General features: G+C 52.2%; 1 protein-coding gene across 7 annotated transcripts in view; it reads right to left on the bottom strand.

The window, feature by feature from the left end:
* Nfasc (neurofascin) overlaps positions 1-14,825 on the bottom strand; it is a 74,545-nt gene that overhangs the window by 22,030 nt on the left and 37,690 nt on the right. For 2 of the 7 annotated variants that reach the window (XM_059280150.1, XM_059280153.1), the window contains exons 15-24: positions 14,536-14,580; positions 13,270-13,371; positions 12,807-13,004; positions 11,107-11,177; positions 9,648-9,870; positions 7,796-7,911; positions 5,417-5,621; positions 4,178-4,300; positions 3,011-3,184; positions 738-752 (exon numbers count right to left, since the gene is read on the bottom strand). In XM_059280150.1, the coding sequence (XP_059136133.1) occupies positions 738-752; positions 3,011-3,184; positions 4,178-4,300; positions 5,417-5,621; positions 7,796-7,911; positions 9,648-9,870; positions 11,107-11,177; positions 12,807-13,004; positions 13,270-13,371; positions 14,536-14,580 (1,272 nt within the window). The remainder of the gene's footprint in view (positions 1-737; positions 753-3,010; positions 3,185-4,177; positions 4,301-5,416; positions 5,622-7,795; positions 7,912-9,647; positions 9,871-11,106; positions 11,178-12,806; positions 13,005-13,269; positions 13,372-14,535; positions 14,581-14,825) is intronic. The other 5 variants (XM_059280154.1, XM_059280156.1, XM_059280151.1 and 2 more) reach the window with 4 other exon arrangements.

Raw genomic sequence — 14,825 nt, 5'->3', positions numbered from 1 at the left:
TCCCTTGCAGAGTTCTCTGGCTTGAGGACAGCCCTCCCTCTATGGTAGAGCCCTTTGATGGTCCTCAAACCCATGACATGAGGACTGAAGGGGGACATTGTTAGCATGTTGGCTTTTAACACAGACCCACCTGCCCGGCTCCTGACCCCAAAGGAGAAAGTCTATCTCCACACCAAATACTGAGGAGCTGAGTTTCTGGGTCAAGGAGCTCTGCAATCTCTGACACCCAGTGAGACTCCAGGCCCTGGAGCCCCCCGTCTTACTCACGGACGCGCTTGCTTATTCCCACTGACTGGAACATATGCTAGCTGGTGGAATGGCGCTGGGTCCCCCCCATGCAGCATGCAAGTCCAGCATGCAGAGTGTGCTCACCCTTTCAGAGGATTGCGGCATCATCGGGACTAGGAGCCAGCGGTTCCCTCTCTAGCACACCTTTGAGAGCTCTCTCTGTGCTCAGAGATGTCAGGTCCAGCAAGGCTCAGGTGGCCACAATAGGTAATCTACATATGAGACCCCTTGCAAGCCAGCCTCCTTAGTAGGGGCAAGCATGGCGTGAGAGGAGAGGGCATGTTCACTCCCTCTGGTCAACACTCTCAATCCTGGCTTCTCCACTGAAAGGGTGAGCCTGGAGCATGCTTTCAGCCTGAGTCACTTTTCTCTTGCTGGGCTCTGGCCAGCATGGGCTCCATCTGTACTGCCCCGTGCTATGCCCATTACCTCTGTTGCTGGTACAATACCTGCAGTTGGAGTAGCTTCAGACACAGCACCCAAGATGGCCAGAGAGAGTGGGGGAGAGGATGAGAGGGAAGAGAAAACAGCATAGGTGAAACCACAGAAGAAAGCAGAAAAGGTCTGGCTCGAACCTGACTCCAGTGGTATGTCTAGTGATACGACTATGGCTTGTCGCCATCCCAAGGATGCTAAATGGTGTTCAGGGAGTCACGCTCAACCCCACTGGAGTCAGGCAGGTTCCTCTTATTCCATCTGGTGCTTAGAGACCTTTCTGATACATCATGCTTCTACCCGTATTCAAGGATTTGCCATGTAAGAGGTGGCTGCAGGCACAGGTCAGGCAAAATGCTATATTTCCATCTCTTTTTCCAAGGATCTGCCCTGCCCTGGCTGGGTGAAGTGACCCCCTAAGATGCCAGGAATTGAGGGTGTAGATGTAGGTGGTGCAGGAGCAACCAGCTAGGCACAAAGACAGCCCCTGCACCTTCACAGCAAGATGCTGGGTAGCAGAGGGAGAGGGACCATCCCCATCTCAGACTCTCAAAGTATGATGACTCTGAAGGTCCTGGAGCTCTGAAATCACCTGACCCACCTGACCTGGTTTCCCACTGCGTCGATGCCCCTACCCCCCATAAATTGTACTTCATGAAAATAGGAAATTAAACATGACCAAGAGCTCTAGAACAAATCTCTGAAAATATCCACAAATCCCCAAACACCTCTGTCCTCTTGTCCCCTGGAGTTGTAGGATTTTCCCCTTCATGGTCCCTGAGGTTGGACAAAGGGTTTTTCTTCTGTCCTGGGCTGGGCAGAGAGGCTTTCTGCATCTCTGGAACTATAGAGAGTACCACAGCCTGGCAGTCTCTGGCAACAGATGCAACCAGATACTTACTGAAAGTCCACCAGCCCTAATCAACTTCCTGCGTGTGCAGAGGTTAGAAGAGGACACCAGGGCTGGGAGCTTGTTGTGCGACTACTCCTGATCTAGAAGACCGGAGAGGGACACAGGGGACCGGCAGTCCTCTAGCTTCTGCCTGGGTGCTGCCCACTGGCCAGAGGAGCTCGGGGCTGCCGCTGCAGCTGCACAGGAAGACTGGGCTGAGGCAGCATGGCCTGGCAGCCCCCATTGGGAAGCACAATTCCTTCCTGGGATGGGGGAGGAGAGACGCTCAGAAGACCCCATCTGGGTCAGGATCAGACCGGAGGACCCGAGCCTCCCGGGAAGCAAATACTGGTCACAATCATGGGGTAATCCCAGAGATGCTAGTTCATATTACCTTTTTTTTTTGTCTCCCCCTTGCATATTGAATACCCTAAACTTCCTGCCCATGGCAGCACCTTAATTTGGGCAGAAAGACAACCAGACATTCTTGTAGATGTCTCTAGACATTGTGAACTTCTTATTATCTTTCCGTCCCTTGCTTCTGGTGTAGTGTCTGGTGTGGTACATGTGGGTGGGTGCTTAAGAAATAGTTGTTGCCTAGACCGCTGTACCTCTGGAGAGGCAGAAGGTCCCGACCATTTTACAAGGAGCTATCAGTTTTGAAGCCTCTGGGAGGTTATGCCGAAGCCAGCATACATGCAAATGAGCCAAGAGCGCCCTCTCGTGCACGCTCAAGTCAGGCGCAGCTCTGGAGAGGGATCATGCCGTGACTTAAGGTATTAGTTCTCCTGCTCTTTGTGAAGCTGGCTTGGCAAAGGCTTGTTCCCAGCTCCTACCTCTCTGCAGCCAGACACCTCGTCTTATTCAGGCTGCAGAGGGAGAACATATTTCCTGCTCCACTCTTGACCCAGTCCAGCCGCTGCGATCACTGCACTTTTCCCTGTCTCCTTGGTCCTGTATGCCTTTGGCAAAAGACGGGATGTTCCCAGAGTCCTCAGGGAGGACGGTCAGTTGTATTCCTGCCTCCCTCAGTAGATGAGCGGTTTGACTCTTTGGAGTTCATTGGAATGGTCATTTCTGTGTTTCCTCTCAACTCACATGTCCTTTCTTATTCTTCTACAAGGACAGACGGTTGATGTTAAGTAGCTGTGCAAGTCCTGGCAAAGTGGAGGAGCAGGTCTGCCTGCACGTCAGAGTGACGACTTTTCCAGATACAGTACCGGTACCTAGCTCTCAGCACCCAAGACAGGCTACCCCCTGTGGCGGGCGGGGCTGAGGATTTGTGGCCTCACTTCCTTTCCACCCTGGAAAGCCAAGCCCAGCTTCTGGTGCGTTTCTCCAGGAGTCCAGATTAGCTAGGGCCTTTTGCTCCGAAGGCTGCCGCCGTGGACCTACCTTCATTTGGAGGTGCTGGGGACTCCTCTGTGGCTGCTTCTCCGGAGCCCACCTGCGTCCTGGCGCTGAGGGAGAAGCGGTAGCGTGACACAGGATCTGCTCTCTGCACCGAGAACTTAGTCTGATTGGGAGAGAAGTTCTCCACCATCTGCTTTCCAAGTTTGGTTCCATTAACTGGAGAGAGAGGCGAGTGGGGAGGTTTAGTACCTGCGCAGGTTCTAGAAGCTGTGGCTGGGGCAGCTTCTGGGGTTTCTGGAAGGGGACTGGGCACAAGCTCCCTCCCACTGGAAGCACTGAGGGACCTCCATTGTACCTCAGGGTTCACACTTAACACTTGTCTCTAGCTTCCCGAAAGTCATGTGGTCAGTTCTGAAAGATCAATTTACACTTCCCAAGCCCTCTGACATGGTCAAATCTCTGGAATTCTTTTCTTCTGTTCAAACAGAACTGGAAGAATTCCCCAGGGCTTTTGAATGCTGTTGCCTCATTTGTAAAAGGCCAACTTCTTCAATACATCCGGCTAAGGGTCGGGTCCAGAGATCAATTCAGAACAGCATGGAGGCCACATGGTTGGCTGCTACAGTGTCAACAACATGTCACCCGGCCCTTTGAGCTTCCCAGTGAGGGGCAGCACTGCCTACACTTTAACATTTTTGAAGTGTGATCACATTCCTGTTCCCACCTGGCGATCCCGCCCCTTTGTGGTAAGGACTTCCTGACGCAGGTCCCTTGGTCAAATCATTCCACAGTGGTCCGACTACTCTACAGACAGTCGCCTTAGCGAATGACACCTGCTTACAGTGTCTCCCAAGCATCCCTCGCTGCCTGTGCACACTCTGTCTGCCCATCAGATGGAGGTGCCAATGGGGGAGGAACTCTCTTTCTTAGACTGGTAGATGTTGGAGACCACAAGCTCCCTACGGGCTGGGATGGTCTCTCCCATTAGACCAGAGGACCATTTGTCTCCCTCCTGCAGATGGAGCTGGATAAGAAGAGCAGGACTTGGGTCTTGCCTCCTCTCTTTAATTACCAGCTTTTCCTTGGTAGTCTCATCCCTATGCAATGCCATCTGCCCCCACAGGCTTCCAATCTCCATCCCTCAAGAAAATGGTGAGAAAGGGTTTGTGATTACATCTGATTTAGAAAAAGCAAAAAAGCAGAACATACAGGCCACGTATTTGAGAGTGTATCCAATCAGGATTCCATTGGGGTGCTCCGGGTGATCCCACTCCAGGTTGATGGTCTCCAAGTTGGGCTGTCTGACTCTGAAACGCCTGGGGGCACTGGGTACTTGGGGAAGGAGGAGGGAGCCGGGAGATGAGGGCGGGGAGGATGAGGAGAACACAGAAAACAAAGTACAGGCATGAAGGCATGACCTCAAGTATCCCTGTGCTGGACCACTGCTGAACCAGGTCCTAGAACCATGAGGGTAGAGCCTGCCGCCTGCCTGGCATGTACTTTCACCTGGTAGGAAGCCAAGGAAGGCTCAGACATGGCTGTTGAAGTGGAGAAAGTCAAGTGAGTTTCCTTTGGCAACTACCCTGGACTTGGCACACATTAGGCTGCTTCAACCCTGCAAATACACCTCCAAATCAGAGCCACTCCCGGCCAGGGAACCCATCATAACCGTCTCATGGCGAGGGTGCAGTTCCAAGTCCTCAGCCAAGGGCTCTCACCCCTGGGTGCAGCAGCAGGCCCCAGCTTCTGAGCTGGGGATACGGCCTCTAGGGCTCTATCGGGGAGGAGAGAGAGACTCAGGGCAGAGCGCCTGAAGAGGGGTGGGAGTGATGGGCAGAGGTTGATGATGGGAACCAAACTGAGGGAGGAGAGACAGGGGTAAAGAAAACGAGAGGGAAGGACAAAGGAGAAGAGAGAGGAGGAAGAGAAGAAGAAATGGGAAACGGTTAAGCAGGGAGGGAGGCGAAACAGAAGACTAAGCTTATGCCACGTGGATCAAAGAGCCTATGGGGGAAACCAAGGTGAGAACAGAACTTTGTAGATGTCTGGATCACAGGGTCAGACCAAACCATAGGCCTGCAGGAAGGTGGGGTGACACTCTGTACACAGAACTTCCTGTGAGTGTTTCTTGATGCCAAGGGGAGGCTTGTGCAGGTCTTCAGTGCTGGTAAGCAGGACATCGAAGTGGCCAGATGCCGTGTATGGCCTTCACCTCAGAGGAGGTGCTGGGGTCAGTCTGAATAGCCTGTGTCTCGAATGCATTGGCACGCCACACAGGTCTCTTGAGACACATGTTTCCATAAGGACGGTCCACCTCGGTGATGGTTATCAGCTTGCTGAGGTCACCCAGGCTGTCTGTCCATGCCAAGCCATGCCGGAGCTGCTCCAGGCTCACCGGTGACACTACCTCATCCTACCCCACCTTGAAGAGCTGCAAGTCAGACCTACCTCCTTCCGGGGTGGTGAATTCCTTGGTTTCGCTGCGAGGCCCATCGCCTCTCCCATTGACCACAACCATCTCCAGCTTGTAGTTACTGTAGGGGAACAGGCGAGCCACCACGCCCCGGGGGCGGTCACCAGGGAAGCTGGCCTGCTGTCTCTTCTGAGACACCCACAAGTTCTTCAGCAAACTGCTTTCCCTCCAGTAGTAAGCCTTTGAGACAGAGGCAGGCTGGTGAGGGACCAGGCAGCAAGGCCAGGTTAGTGGTTAGTGGTGGTAGTGACTGGCCCTCCCTTTGCTTACTACAGTCTCCCAGTCTCAGATGACCTCGTCCACCCCACACAGACTGGGGAGACAGCCTTATGGTCCTCACTCATTAGCCACTCATAAATAGAGTGATGCTGAACAGGAAGCAGGGCTGTGGTTTCACTCATGTTTGGAGCCATACCACTTCTTTGGAGACTGTGTCCAAGCTGGGTGACGTGTCACACAGGGAGAGTCCATGCCAGAACCCCAAATGCAAATCAAGGGTCCTGGCGCAGAAAGCTGTGCCTGACGCTCCAAGACCACCTCGCTTTTCAGTTGGATTAGTACAGTTTAGGGAGGCCGCAGGTGGGCACGCAAGGAGCAGGTTGTCCCACACAGTCGGAGTATGAGCAATGGTTGGTTTAATTCTCTGAAGCCAAGTGATTTCTTTATGTACTGTTGAAGATCTTTAGAGATGGCAGACACGTGTCCAAGTAAGTTGGGGTGCAGGGCTGTGCAGTAGCGGAGCTTGGATGGGAAGGGTGGCCTTGGAGGGTGGTGGAGGTGAAGGGTGTAATGAAGGTCTTATTAGCAGTGGGTAAGAAGCCACAGGACAACTTGATACATCAGGGTCACCAGCGAAGTAGCGAGGAAGTTCAGATTTACGGAGCCTGATAAGTACTTCAGTAAGAAAACTCTCCAGGCCAGCAGGTTAAGGGTTAAAAGTTAACTGTTGGGGAGGAGCTAGAACAGGGGTACCTGGCCTTCCTTTCTTTAGTTCACAGCCAAATTCATTTCCCAAGAAGGGACTGAGCCCTTCTGTCTGTCCCCAGCTGTCCATCAGCCAACTCTTGATGACCTCAGAAGTCACAGACCCAGGGGTAAGCCATGGCTGTATCCTCCTCAGAGCCAGCCAGCTGCAATGTAGCTACCCTCCTGAGGGAAAATCCTACCATTCCTCCCCCAACCTCAGCCCTCTGAGGACACGTGACTCGGCAGAGGCTCCCAGGCTGAAAGCACCAGAGGCCAGGGCCTTCAGAATCTGTGTTGGGCAGCAGAACTGGCTGTAGCAACAGGGAGACAGCATAACAGAGCGGCTTTGCCAGTTAGTGTGGCTTTCTGGAACCAGGTCGGGGAAGCAAACAGCTCGGCAGGGCCCTCTGAGGGAAAGGGTGTAGCTGTGAGGTGCTCCAGGGATGCATATGAAGATGCACATGTCTGTTCATGCATGTATACCAAACACATGTGCTCTGCAGGACCAGCCCAAACCCAGCACCCTCCCAAGGAGTTCTAGCTGAGCTGGACCTTCAGTATACCATGTGTGTTCATATAGTCGTGAGCTGTGTGATGCTCTGCCAGCAAGGGACCGTGTATGACAGGACAGTGGTCCCATAAGATTCTTCCACCTAGTGATGGTGTTGTAGCCATCATGATGTCGTATTATACCATATGTATGATGATGCTGTGTAAACAGGTCTACTGGGCTGCCAATCACAAAATCATAGCCATACAACTGGACTGCTTGGTAATGAACATCACTGGGTTTATACATTTATAATCCTATCCTATGCTTCATATTTACTCAATACTCGCATTCTGCCTTGTAGTGCTGGGGATTGAACCCAGCCAGGTTCATGAGTGTTAGATGAGCATTCTACCACTGAGCTACGCCCCTAGGTCCTACTTTATACTTTTGATCCTATTTAGAAAATGCAGCTTACTATAAAACAGTTTTCAGTGTTACACTAGTAACAGCCTCACGCATCTGAAGCTTGCTGTGTGCATTGACTGCAGTAAGTGGCCATGCTGGGGCACTGGCTTGTATCAGCTAGGTTTGTCTCAGTACACACCACGATGCTGGCACAATGACAAAATTGCCGAATGGTGCATTTCTCAGAACATGTCCCTGTCGCTAAGTGAAGCGTGAACATATGTATAATATACATGAATATATGTATGCATGTATATGTTCCCCACTGGATAATTTTGAATTCCAGAAATCATCTTGAATCAACTTTAGACCCCATAAGTATTCCTAGGGTCCCTTCCAGATCCCCTACACACCGCGGCAGCTGCTGCCCCTTGCCCTGGTTAGCCAGCGAGCAGGTGGTTAGGTGGGGCTGGGGGCTGGGCCTCCTCACTCGATACTCCCTGAGCTGGCCTTGGACCGTGTCAGAGTAGACTCGGTTCCACTGAAGGCTGATGGCTGTGCTGTTCATAACTCGGATTTTAACTTCCGTGGGTGCAGCTCTGGGATCTGCAACGTGTAGGGACAGAGAGCTGGTTATACAGGCAAGGTTGGCGCTTGGATTCTAGGGTCCCCTCGGATGTATTCTGACAGCCTGTACCTCCACTCTACTGCATACTGGGTACTCCAGACCACAGTGAAGTCTCAGGACTAAAGGGTGACAATCCAGGTGACCAGAGCAATTATTTGTGGCACTCAAGTGCTGGGATCATCGACCTTCCTATCCACTCTCTATCTGTCCCCACTGCTCTGTAGTCTAAGGGGCTGCTCTCTTACCAGCCAAGTACCTTTTCCTCAGGCTTCTTGAGGAGTTTGGCCAATAGGAGATGCCAACATGAGGTGCCAGGGTAAGAGTAGAGGGAGAGCGGACATTGATCCCCCTGGCTTCCTCTGCTGGGCTGCAGGTCTACAGTGCTACACTCCTCTGCCCACAGCCACAGCTCCTAGGGTGATGCTCACAAGCGGTGGTGACTCACGTGTCCCCAGCCCCTCTGAGGCTCAAAGGGAAATCACAGGTTCCAGCTACCCTCAGGAGGTTCAGAGACCTTAGTATTTTCCTCTGATACTCTTCAGATATTTTCAACCATCAATTCTGAGTGTACCAAAAGAAACACTATCTGCAGACAGGAGATGCCCCAATGTCGTTCAGAAAGAAACGTGGCTCTGTGACTCCCGCTCTGTAGCCAGAACAAAGCTGCTACAGTGACACACAGGCCCCAGGGTGGACAGCTGTAGTGGAAACTCTGGGGTCATCCAGGAATCCCAACATCACACTCACTGATTGGTAGCCCCCACTAGACTCCTGTAGGGAAGTATCTTCCACCGTAGAGGTGGAACTGGGATAGACCCCTTTGCTCATTTCCAGTGGGTCCAATCCATGACTGCTTCTGGGACTTGGGCCTCACTACATCCCTCCTCAGCATCCTGGGGCCACGGACCTTCCTTGGAGCCCAGTCCTGCCTCCTGTGTCCACTCCTACTAAGATCTGACCTCACCCCTTCCTTCTACTAACCCCACCAATCCCGCCATCTCTTCTTGGATATGACACAGATCCAGCTGTTGAGTCTGGTTGACTCTCGTTGACTCTGCTTTGCTCAGGAGCTGTGGGACTGATGTCCATGCACTAGGCACAGAGGCCATGCAAACACTTTCACATATAGGTCTAGAATGTTGGTTTGCCCAGAGTCAACTTCCTAAGAAAAATCAGATTTCATGTTCAATTCCAAGGGCTGGGAGCATTTCTGGAATGCTAGAAGATGGTGGGTCAGGGACACTCTGGCTGGTGCTCTGTAGACTTCACTGTCTACTGCTCCCCTGCGGTGGGGGTCTAGCCTATGCTCAGCTTCCTTGGAGCCTCTAAGTAGCTCTTTCGAACAGCAGTCCCAACTTTTTCTTGGTGCCAGCAAGGGTTGGCAGTAAAGCAACTTGTCTGGGGATCTGGAGACCTGGGTTCTATTTTCAAGCGTGACCGTTTGCTGTTGTAGAATCCTGGAAGGGGCTGTCTCTAGACTCTCAGTTTTTACAGCTGTAAAGTTTCAGTACTGGGCTAAGTGGGGATGTGTTCAAAAGGCAATTCTCCTGATGCTACCAGGTGCCGCATGGCCTAGGCCACAGTAGGGCAGCCCTATCTCCTGGGAACTGGTTGCCCTTCCATGACATATCCTGAGTTCCTCAGCCCGTGAGAGTGGCCATGGGCAGTTGGCAATGAGGGTCCTCTTGGGGAAGGGAAGGGGGCCAATACTCACAATCTTCTCCTGAGTACCCAATGATGGTCTCAGGCTCGGGACCCTTCCCAAAGTCATTTTCAGCCTGGACTCGGATCTCATAGGGTACGTAGACAGGGGTCTGCCCCACCACATAGCGAGAGCCCCACACTGTGACATTGTTCCAAGTTTCTCGGGTCTCTCTCCGCCGCCACTTGACGATGTAGCGCAGGTTGGGGCCAAAGGCAGAGGTAGCATTCATGGGCTGTGCAGGGAGAGACAGACAGACAGGCAGACAGGTGGGACAGGGTGTTGTAGGTAAAGCCACCCACACCTTGCCCTCTCCATCTGTCCCAGACACTCCACCCAGGCTCTGCCTGCTATCAGCCCAGCCCCTTCCCAGTACCGGGGATGGTACCCTGCCTCTGTTGAGTCCCCCCAAAGCCTAAAATCCCAGGAACTCTGTAGGACCCAGATTTCCTATGACAATAGGTTCACCAGAGACTTAATCACTTTGACTGCAAGCACCACCCACACTGCAGGTGCACAGGGAACAAATGCTTTACTTGGGCGAACTTCTTCCTATGACAGAAGGAGCAGGGAGGCAAAGACTGACAGTGGTGATCTCCAGAGTCAGAGAGAGGACTCCTATCTAACCAAACTACTCTCCTGCTGATGAGCTCAAAACTCCAGAACTGACTTCAGTTCCACCAAATCCACATGTCTGTCTTGTCCATCTCCATACATCAGAGCTTCACTAAAGATGACTGCCACCCATTCATCCCGGCTCAGGGAACCCGGCCCCTAGATCTGGCCACACAGAGCCATAGACCAGCTGTCCAGAGCTCGAGTTCAGGCCAAAGCTGTTGGTCAGGGATGTTGGAGGGCTGCCGGTGACTCTGAGGAGCACCAGGTCTCTGTTACTCGTGGCAGTGAGAGACGACATTTTCAGCTTTTAGGACCGGTTTAGAAAAAATCAGTTTCTAAGCATATATCCCAGTTTTAGTTTGGACAGTGTAGTCAGGGAGGTAGGGTGAAGTTGAGAGCCCTAGCCGGAGGGAAGCCTCTCTGGTCACCTCAGGCCCAGGCTCTAGGAAGGACCTGGATTTCATGACGGCTCCTGGGCCTCCCACAACGCACTGCCCAGAGCCAGCATGCATCAAGCTCAGTGCTGGGTTTTGCAAGTCTCTCCTTCTTAAAGCCTGAGTCCCGCCTTCAACATCAGACCGTTTGTTTTGGTGGCTTTCTTGATGAATTTGGCTAGACTGGCAGTCTGTGGAATTGGGTGACCTCTGCTCCCATCTCTGTTCTGAACTCCTGCTCCTAGGACCTTGTCCTGTTTGGTTTCTGAATGCTCAGCTCAGAGATCAGCTTGCTTCTCAGAGGACAGTGGTCCCAATCAGTTAGGTAGTCTGAAACATACTGTGGCCCCAGGAAGTAAGGGATGGGGGCTCCCGGGTGCCTGCTGCTAGGTGAGTGCGGGGTGGGGAGGTACTCCTACCGTCCATGTGATCTCCATATTGTTCTTTCTTGTTCCTTCTCCCTTTACATCGCCGGGATTGGACTCAGGGGCTGGAACCCAAACAGATGAGGCTTCAGTCAAGCCTGAGCCTGACCAGGGCATCCTGTTTGCCTCCCACCTGACTGCCCCTTCTGTACTCTGGCTCTTCGCAGCTTCCAACTTTCTCCCATGCATGATACATCTTCCTAGCTAAGATTTAAAGTGAACCTAATTTCCTTTCAGTTTGACCCTTTACCAGACAGCACTCATCACAAAGCTTTCCACACTGCAGCTGACCATGGTGCTAACGCCATGTTCCCTTCACAGATCATCCACTAGCATGTTCAGCGACATGCTGGTTTATCCTGGTATTTAATGTTTTGGGGCAAGCATTTCTACCTCCATGAGCTGGTGTGATCTCATAAACCTCAGTCTTATCCTAGTGTGTTAGGAAGAGAAATCCGACATAACACCAGCTTATCTGTTTTTTATGTGTGCCTCTGTCACAGCGCTGCCCCTTTAAGCAGATAATAAAGAATCATTAACAGTCATAAAAGTGACAGTGAAGATTTATTAGGCACTTATTATGTGACAGGCACCACAGTAAGTGCCCGGCATGTCTTTTCTTTTGTCTTTCATGTGCTTCTGTGTGTGCACATGAGTGGAGGTCAGAGGTCAATATTGGGTGTCATCCCCACTCACTCTCCATCTTAGTTTTTGAGATAGGGTCTCTTACTGTACCTGGACCTCAGTGATTCAGCTCCAGTGGCTAACCAGCGAGTCCCAGAGATCCTCCTGTCTCCACTTCCTTAGTGCTGGGATTACACATGTGAGCCACCAAGCCCAGATTTTACATGGCCATTGGGGATTGAATTTAGGTCCTCATGGTTCACAGCAAGCATTTTACTAGCTAAACTGGCTAGTAAAGACACACTTTTTTTTTCTTAAAATCTCTGTTTAACATTACATTTATCTATCTATCTACCTACCTATCTATCTATCTATCTATCTATCTATCTATCTATCTATCTATGTATCATGTGTATGTGTGGGTTCACATGTGCCATAGTACATGTGTGAAGGCCAGAGGACAACTTTTGGGAGTCAGTCATCTCTTCCCATCATTTGGGTACCAGGGATCAAACTCAGGTCATCAGACTTGGCGGCTGGTGCCTCTACTCTCCCTAAGCTATCTCTCCACAGCTGTTTTAAGTAGGCTCCCCGAGAGGTATGTTGTAGTAGGACAGGCCCATAGGGTGGAGGAAATTGGCTCAAACCAGTTGCCAAGGCATGCGCAGAATGTACTTCTTTATGAGCCAACCTGGAGTCTGCCTAAGGGTCTAGCAACAGGCGCTGTCAGAGCTCCTGATCACGCCCAGCCAATGAGGGACAACCATGCAATGTCACCCGATCTGGGACCCAGCCTGGGTGCTGAGAGGAGGGTATATAAGGCCTTCCCGTTATTGAATAAATGAGTTTATTTTTTTTGCCTTCAACTGACTCTGGGTGTCTGTGTCGTTGACGCCCATGCCTTCTCACCCGCTTCCCCGAGGGAGCTGTTAGGATCCAGCAATAGCATATGTTACTCTAAGATGAGGAAGCCAGGCCTTGGACAGCCAAGTAATTTGCCTAAGTTCCCATGACTGGGAGCTGGGAGAGAGTCAGTGCAAACTCAGGGCACCCAGAGCTCAAGTACTCACGTGCTCCGCTGGTTCTGTAGCGCTCAGATGGAAGGCTGGGGTGGCTGCTCCCAACCTCGTTCACAGCAATGACTCGGAATTGGTAGTTGACATATGGGGACAGATGGAGGACGGCTGAGTTGACGCTGCCTGGGAACTTGGAGTGGTCATGCCAGACCCCTGGCTGGAACTGGTCCTCTTCAAACTGGATGACGTAGTCTGAGTGGACAAGGAGGACAGAGCTGTTTTGGGAGTCACAAAGTCCTGCTTTAGAAGCACGTCCTTCTTGGCTTCCATTTATCTTTACCATCTCCCCAGGACAGACAGCGGCATGTGAAGACGACTTCCCAAGATCCAGGGAGGAATCAAGGCCTCCATGCATGGGCCATGAGGCAGGGGTGGGAGCAGACACTGGGGGGCCCTAGTCCAAGGCTGTTAGGTTACCAGCTCTCTCTGGCTTTGGAGCACAGGGCCCTGTGCTGACCTGTGATGGGGCTGTTGTTATCATCCCCCGGGATCCAGGTCAGCCGCACACTCCTCTCAGCCAGGTCAGTGAGCTCCAGGTCCCTGGGTCGGTCTGGCCGTCCTGACAGCAGAGGAAAGAGATGTCACTCTGAGCTCCTAAGTGACAGCCAGTCCCTCTCCCTGGGGTAGGTAGTACTAGTCCTGGACAGGTCCCTGAGGGGCTCAGGTCTCTACTGCCAGCAGATCAAATCCCAGCCTACCCTGGAGGGCCAGTGCAGGGACCACCCCTTTCCCTCCAGGAAGAACCGAGAATATCAGAGACTGTAACAAGGAGGATCAGGCAGGGTAGAGGGAACAGGGGCCAATTCATCCTGTTTCTTCGGATCTTTTAGAACCCATACTTTGGGGAAGGCTGCTGCTTCCGTAAGAGAGACTTCGGGGAAGTACAGGATCATCTCATTTCTCGTGATTACTCCTTGTTTCTCTGGACCAGAGCCCAGGAGAGCTCTGCAGTGCTGAGCAGGGCAGATAGACGAGGGAAGTGGGGAGGGTACAAAGGAAACCAGGCCCAGCAGGACGAGACTTAGTTTGGGTCAAGTGAGGGAGAAAAACGGAGGGGGTCAGAGGCATCCACATAGGAGTAAGGGAGACAAATCCTTGGGCGGGGGGCGGGGGTTTCTAATGAGTAGCAACATGTCCTGGCTTTGGGAGAGTCATCCAGCCATAGAATGTAGGTAGACAAATTTCCCCCATATTTTACCTCCCCGAACCAGCTACTATGTTTTGGCTGGTACTGGGAGGACCTAGACAGTGGGTCACTTAAGTTTACATTTGTGTGTGTGTGTGTGTGTGTGTGTGTGTGTGTGTGTGTGTGTGTGTGTTGGGAGAGGGAGTATACATAGGTGCAAAGCAGTAGATGTGTGGCAGTCTATAAATTGATGAGCCTGTAGGGGATAATCTGAGGAAGCAGCCTTCCTGACTGGCCATTAGGCACTTCTGAGGTGTAGCCAGGGGCAGACAGCAGGAACCTCAAGGGAGGGCTAAGTGGGGTGGAAGGAAAGGAGATAAATGGTGGTCCAGACTTCTGAGTCCAGCCTGCAGAAGGAGCCCAGGGCAGGGTTGTGATATGGTCCAGGGAGGCAGGTGGCTGTGGGTTCCTGAGGGCCAGGGGTCACATGTGGGGCAGGTGGAGCATCGTCCACCAGCCTGTAATGTGCAGTCTTCCCATGATTCCTCTTCAAGATTCCACCCCTGGGCACCAGAGCCCCCGATTAGTACCAATTACCTTTGGGTAGGGCAGCCAAACGGTTAGTTGGAGTGGCCTGGTCAGCTGCAACAGTAAGATGGGTTATCCAGGTTAGCAGGTTAGCAGGGTTAAAGAGTTCTAGGATGGGAACGGATAGATGAGGATTTTGTAGCTGTCTGTGTGCTGTGGGGGGCCCCAAGCAAAGCTGCACTCTCCCTTCCAAGGACAGTCCCATGTCCCCCCCCCCCCAACGGATGACGTCTTGTGTTTTTTCCATGGCCTAGAGTAGGCTTTCTGGCTTCTTCCTGTCCAGATATATTGACATATCT

This window comes from Peromyscus eremicus, chromosome 15 (assembly GCF_949786415.1).
Source record: "Peromyscus eremicus chromosome 15, PerEre_H2_v1, whole genome shotgun sequence".
Taxonomy (NCBI): domain Eukaryota; kingdom Metazoa; phylum Chordata; class Mammalia; order Rodentia; family Cricetidae; genus Peromyscus; species Peromyscus eremicus.
Note: the sequence above shows the minus strand (reverse complement) of the source record. Positions and strands in the feature narration are given on the sequence as shown.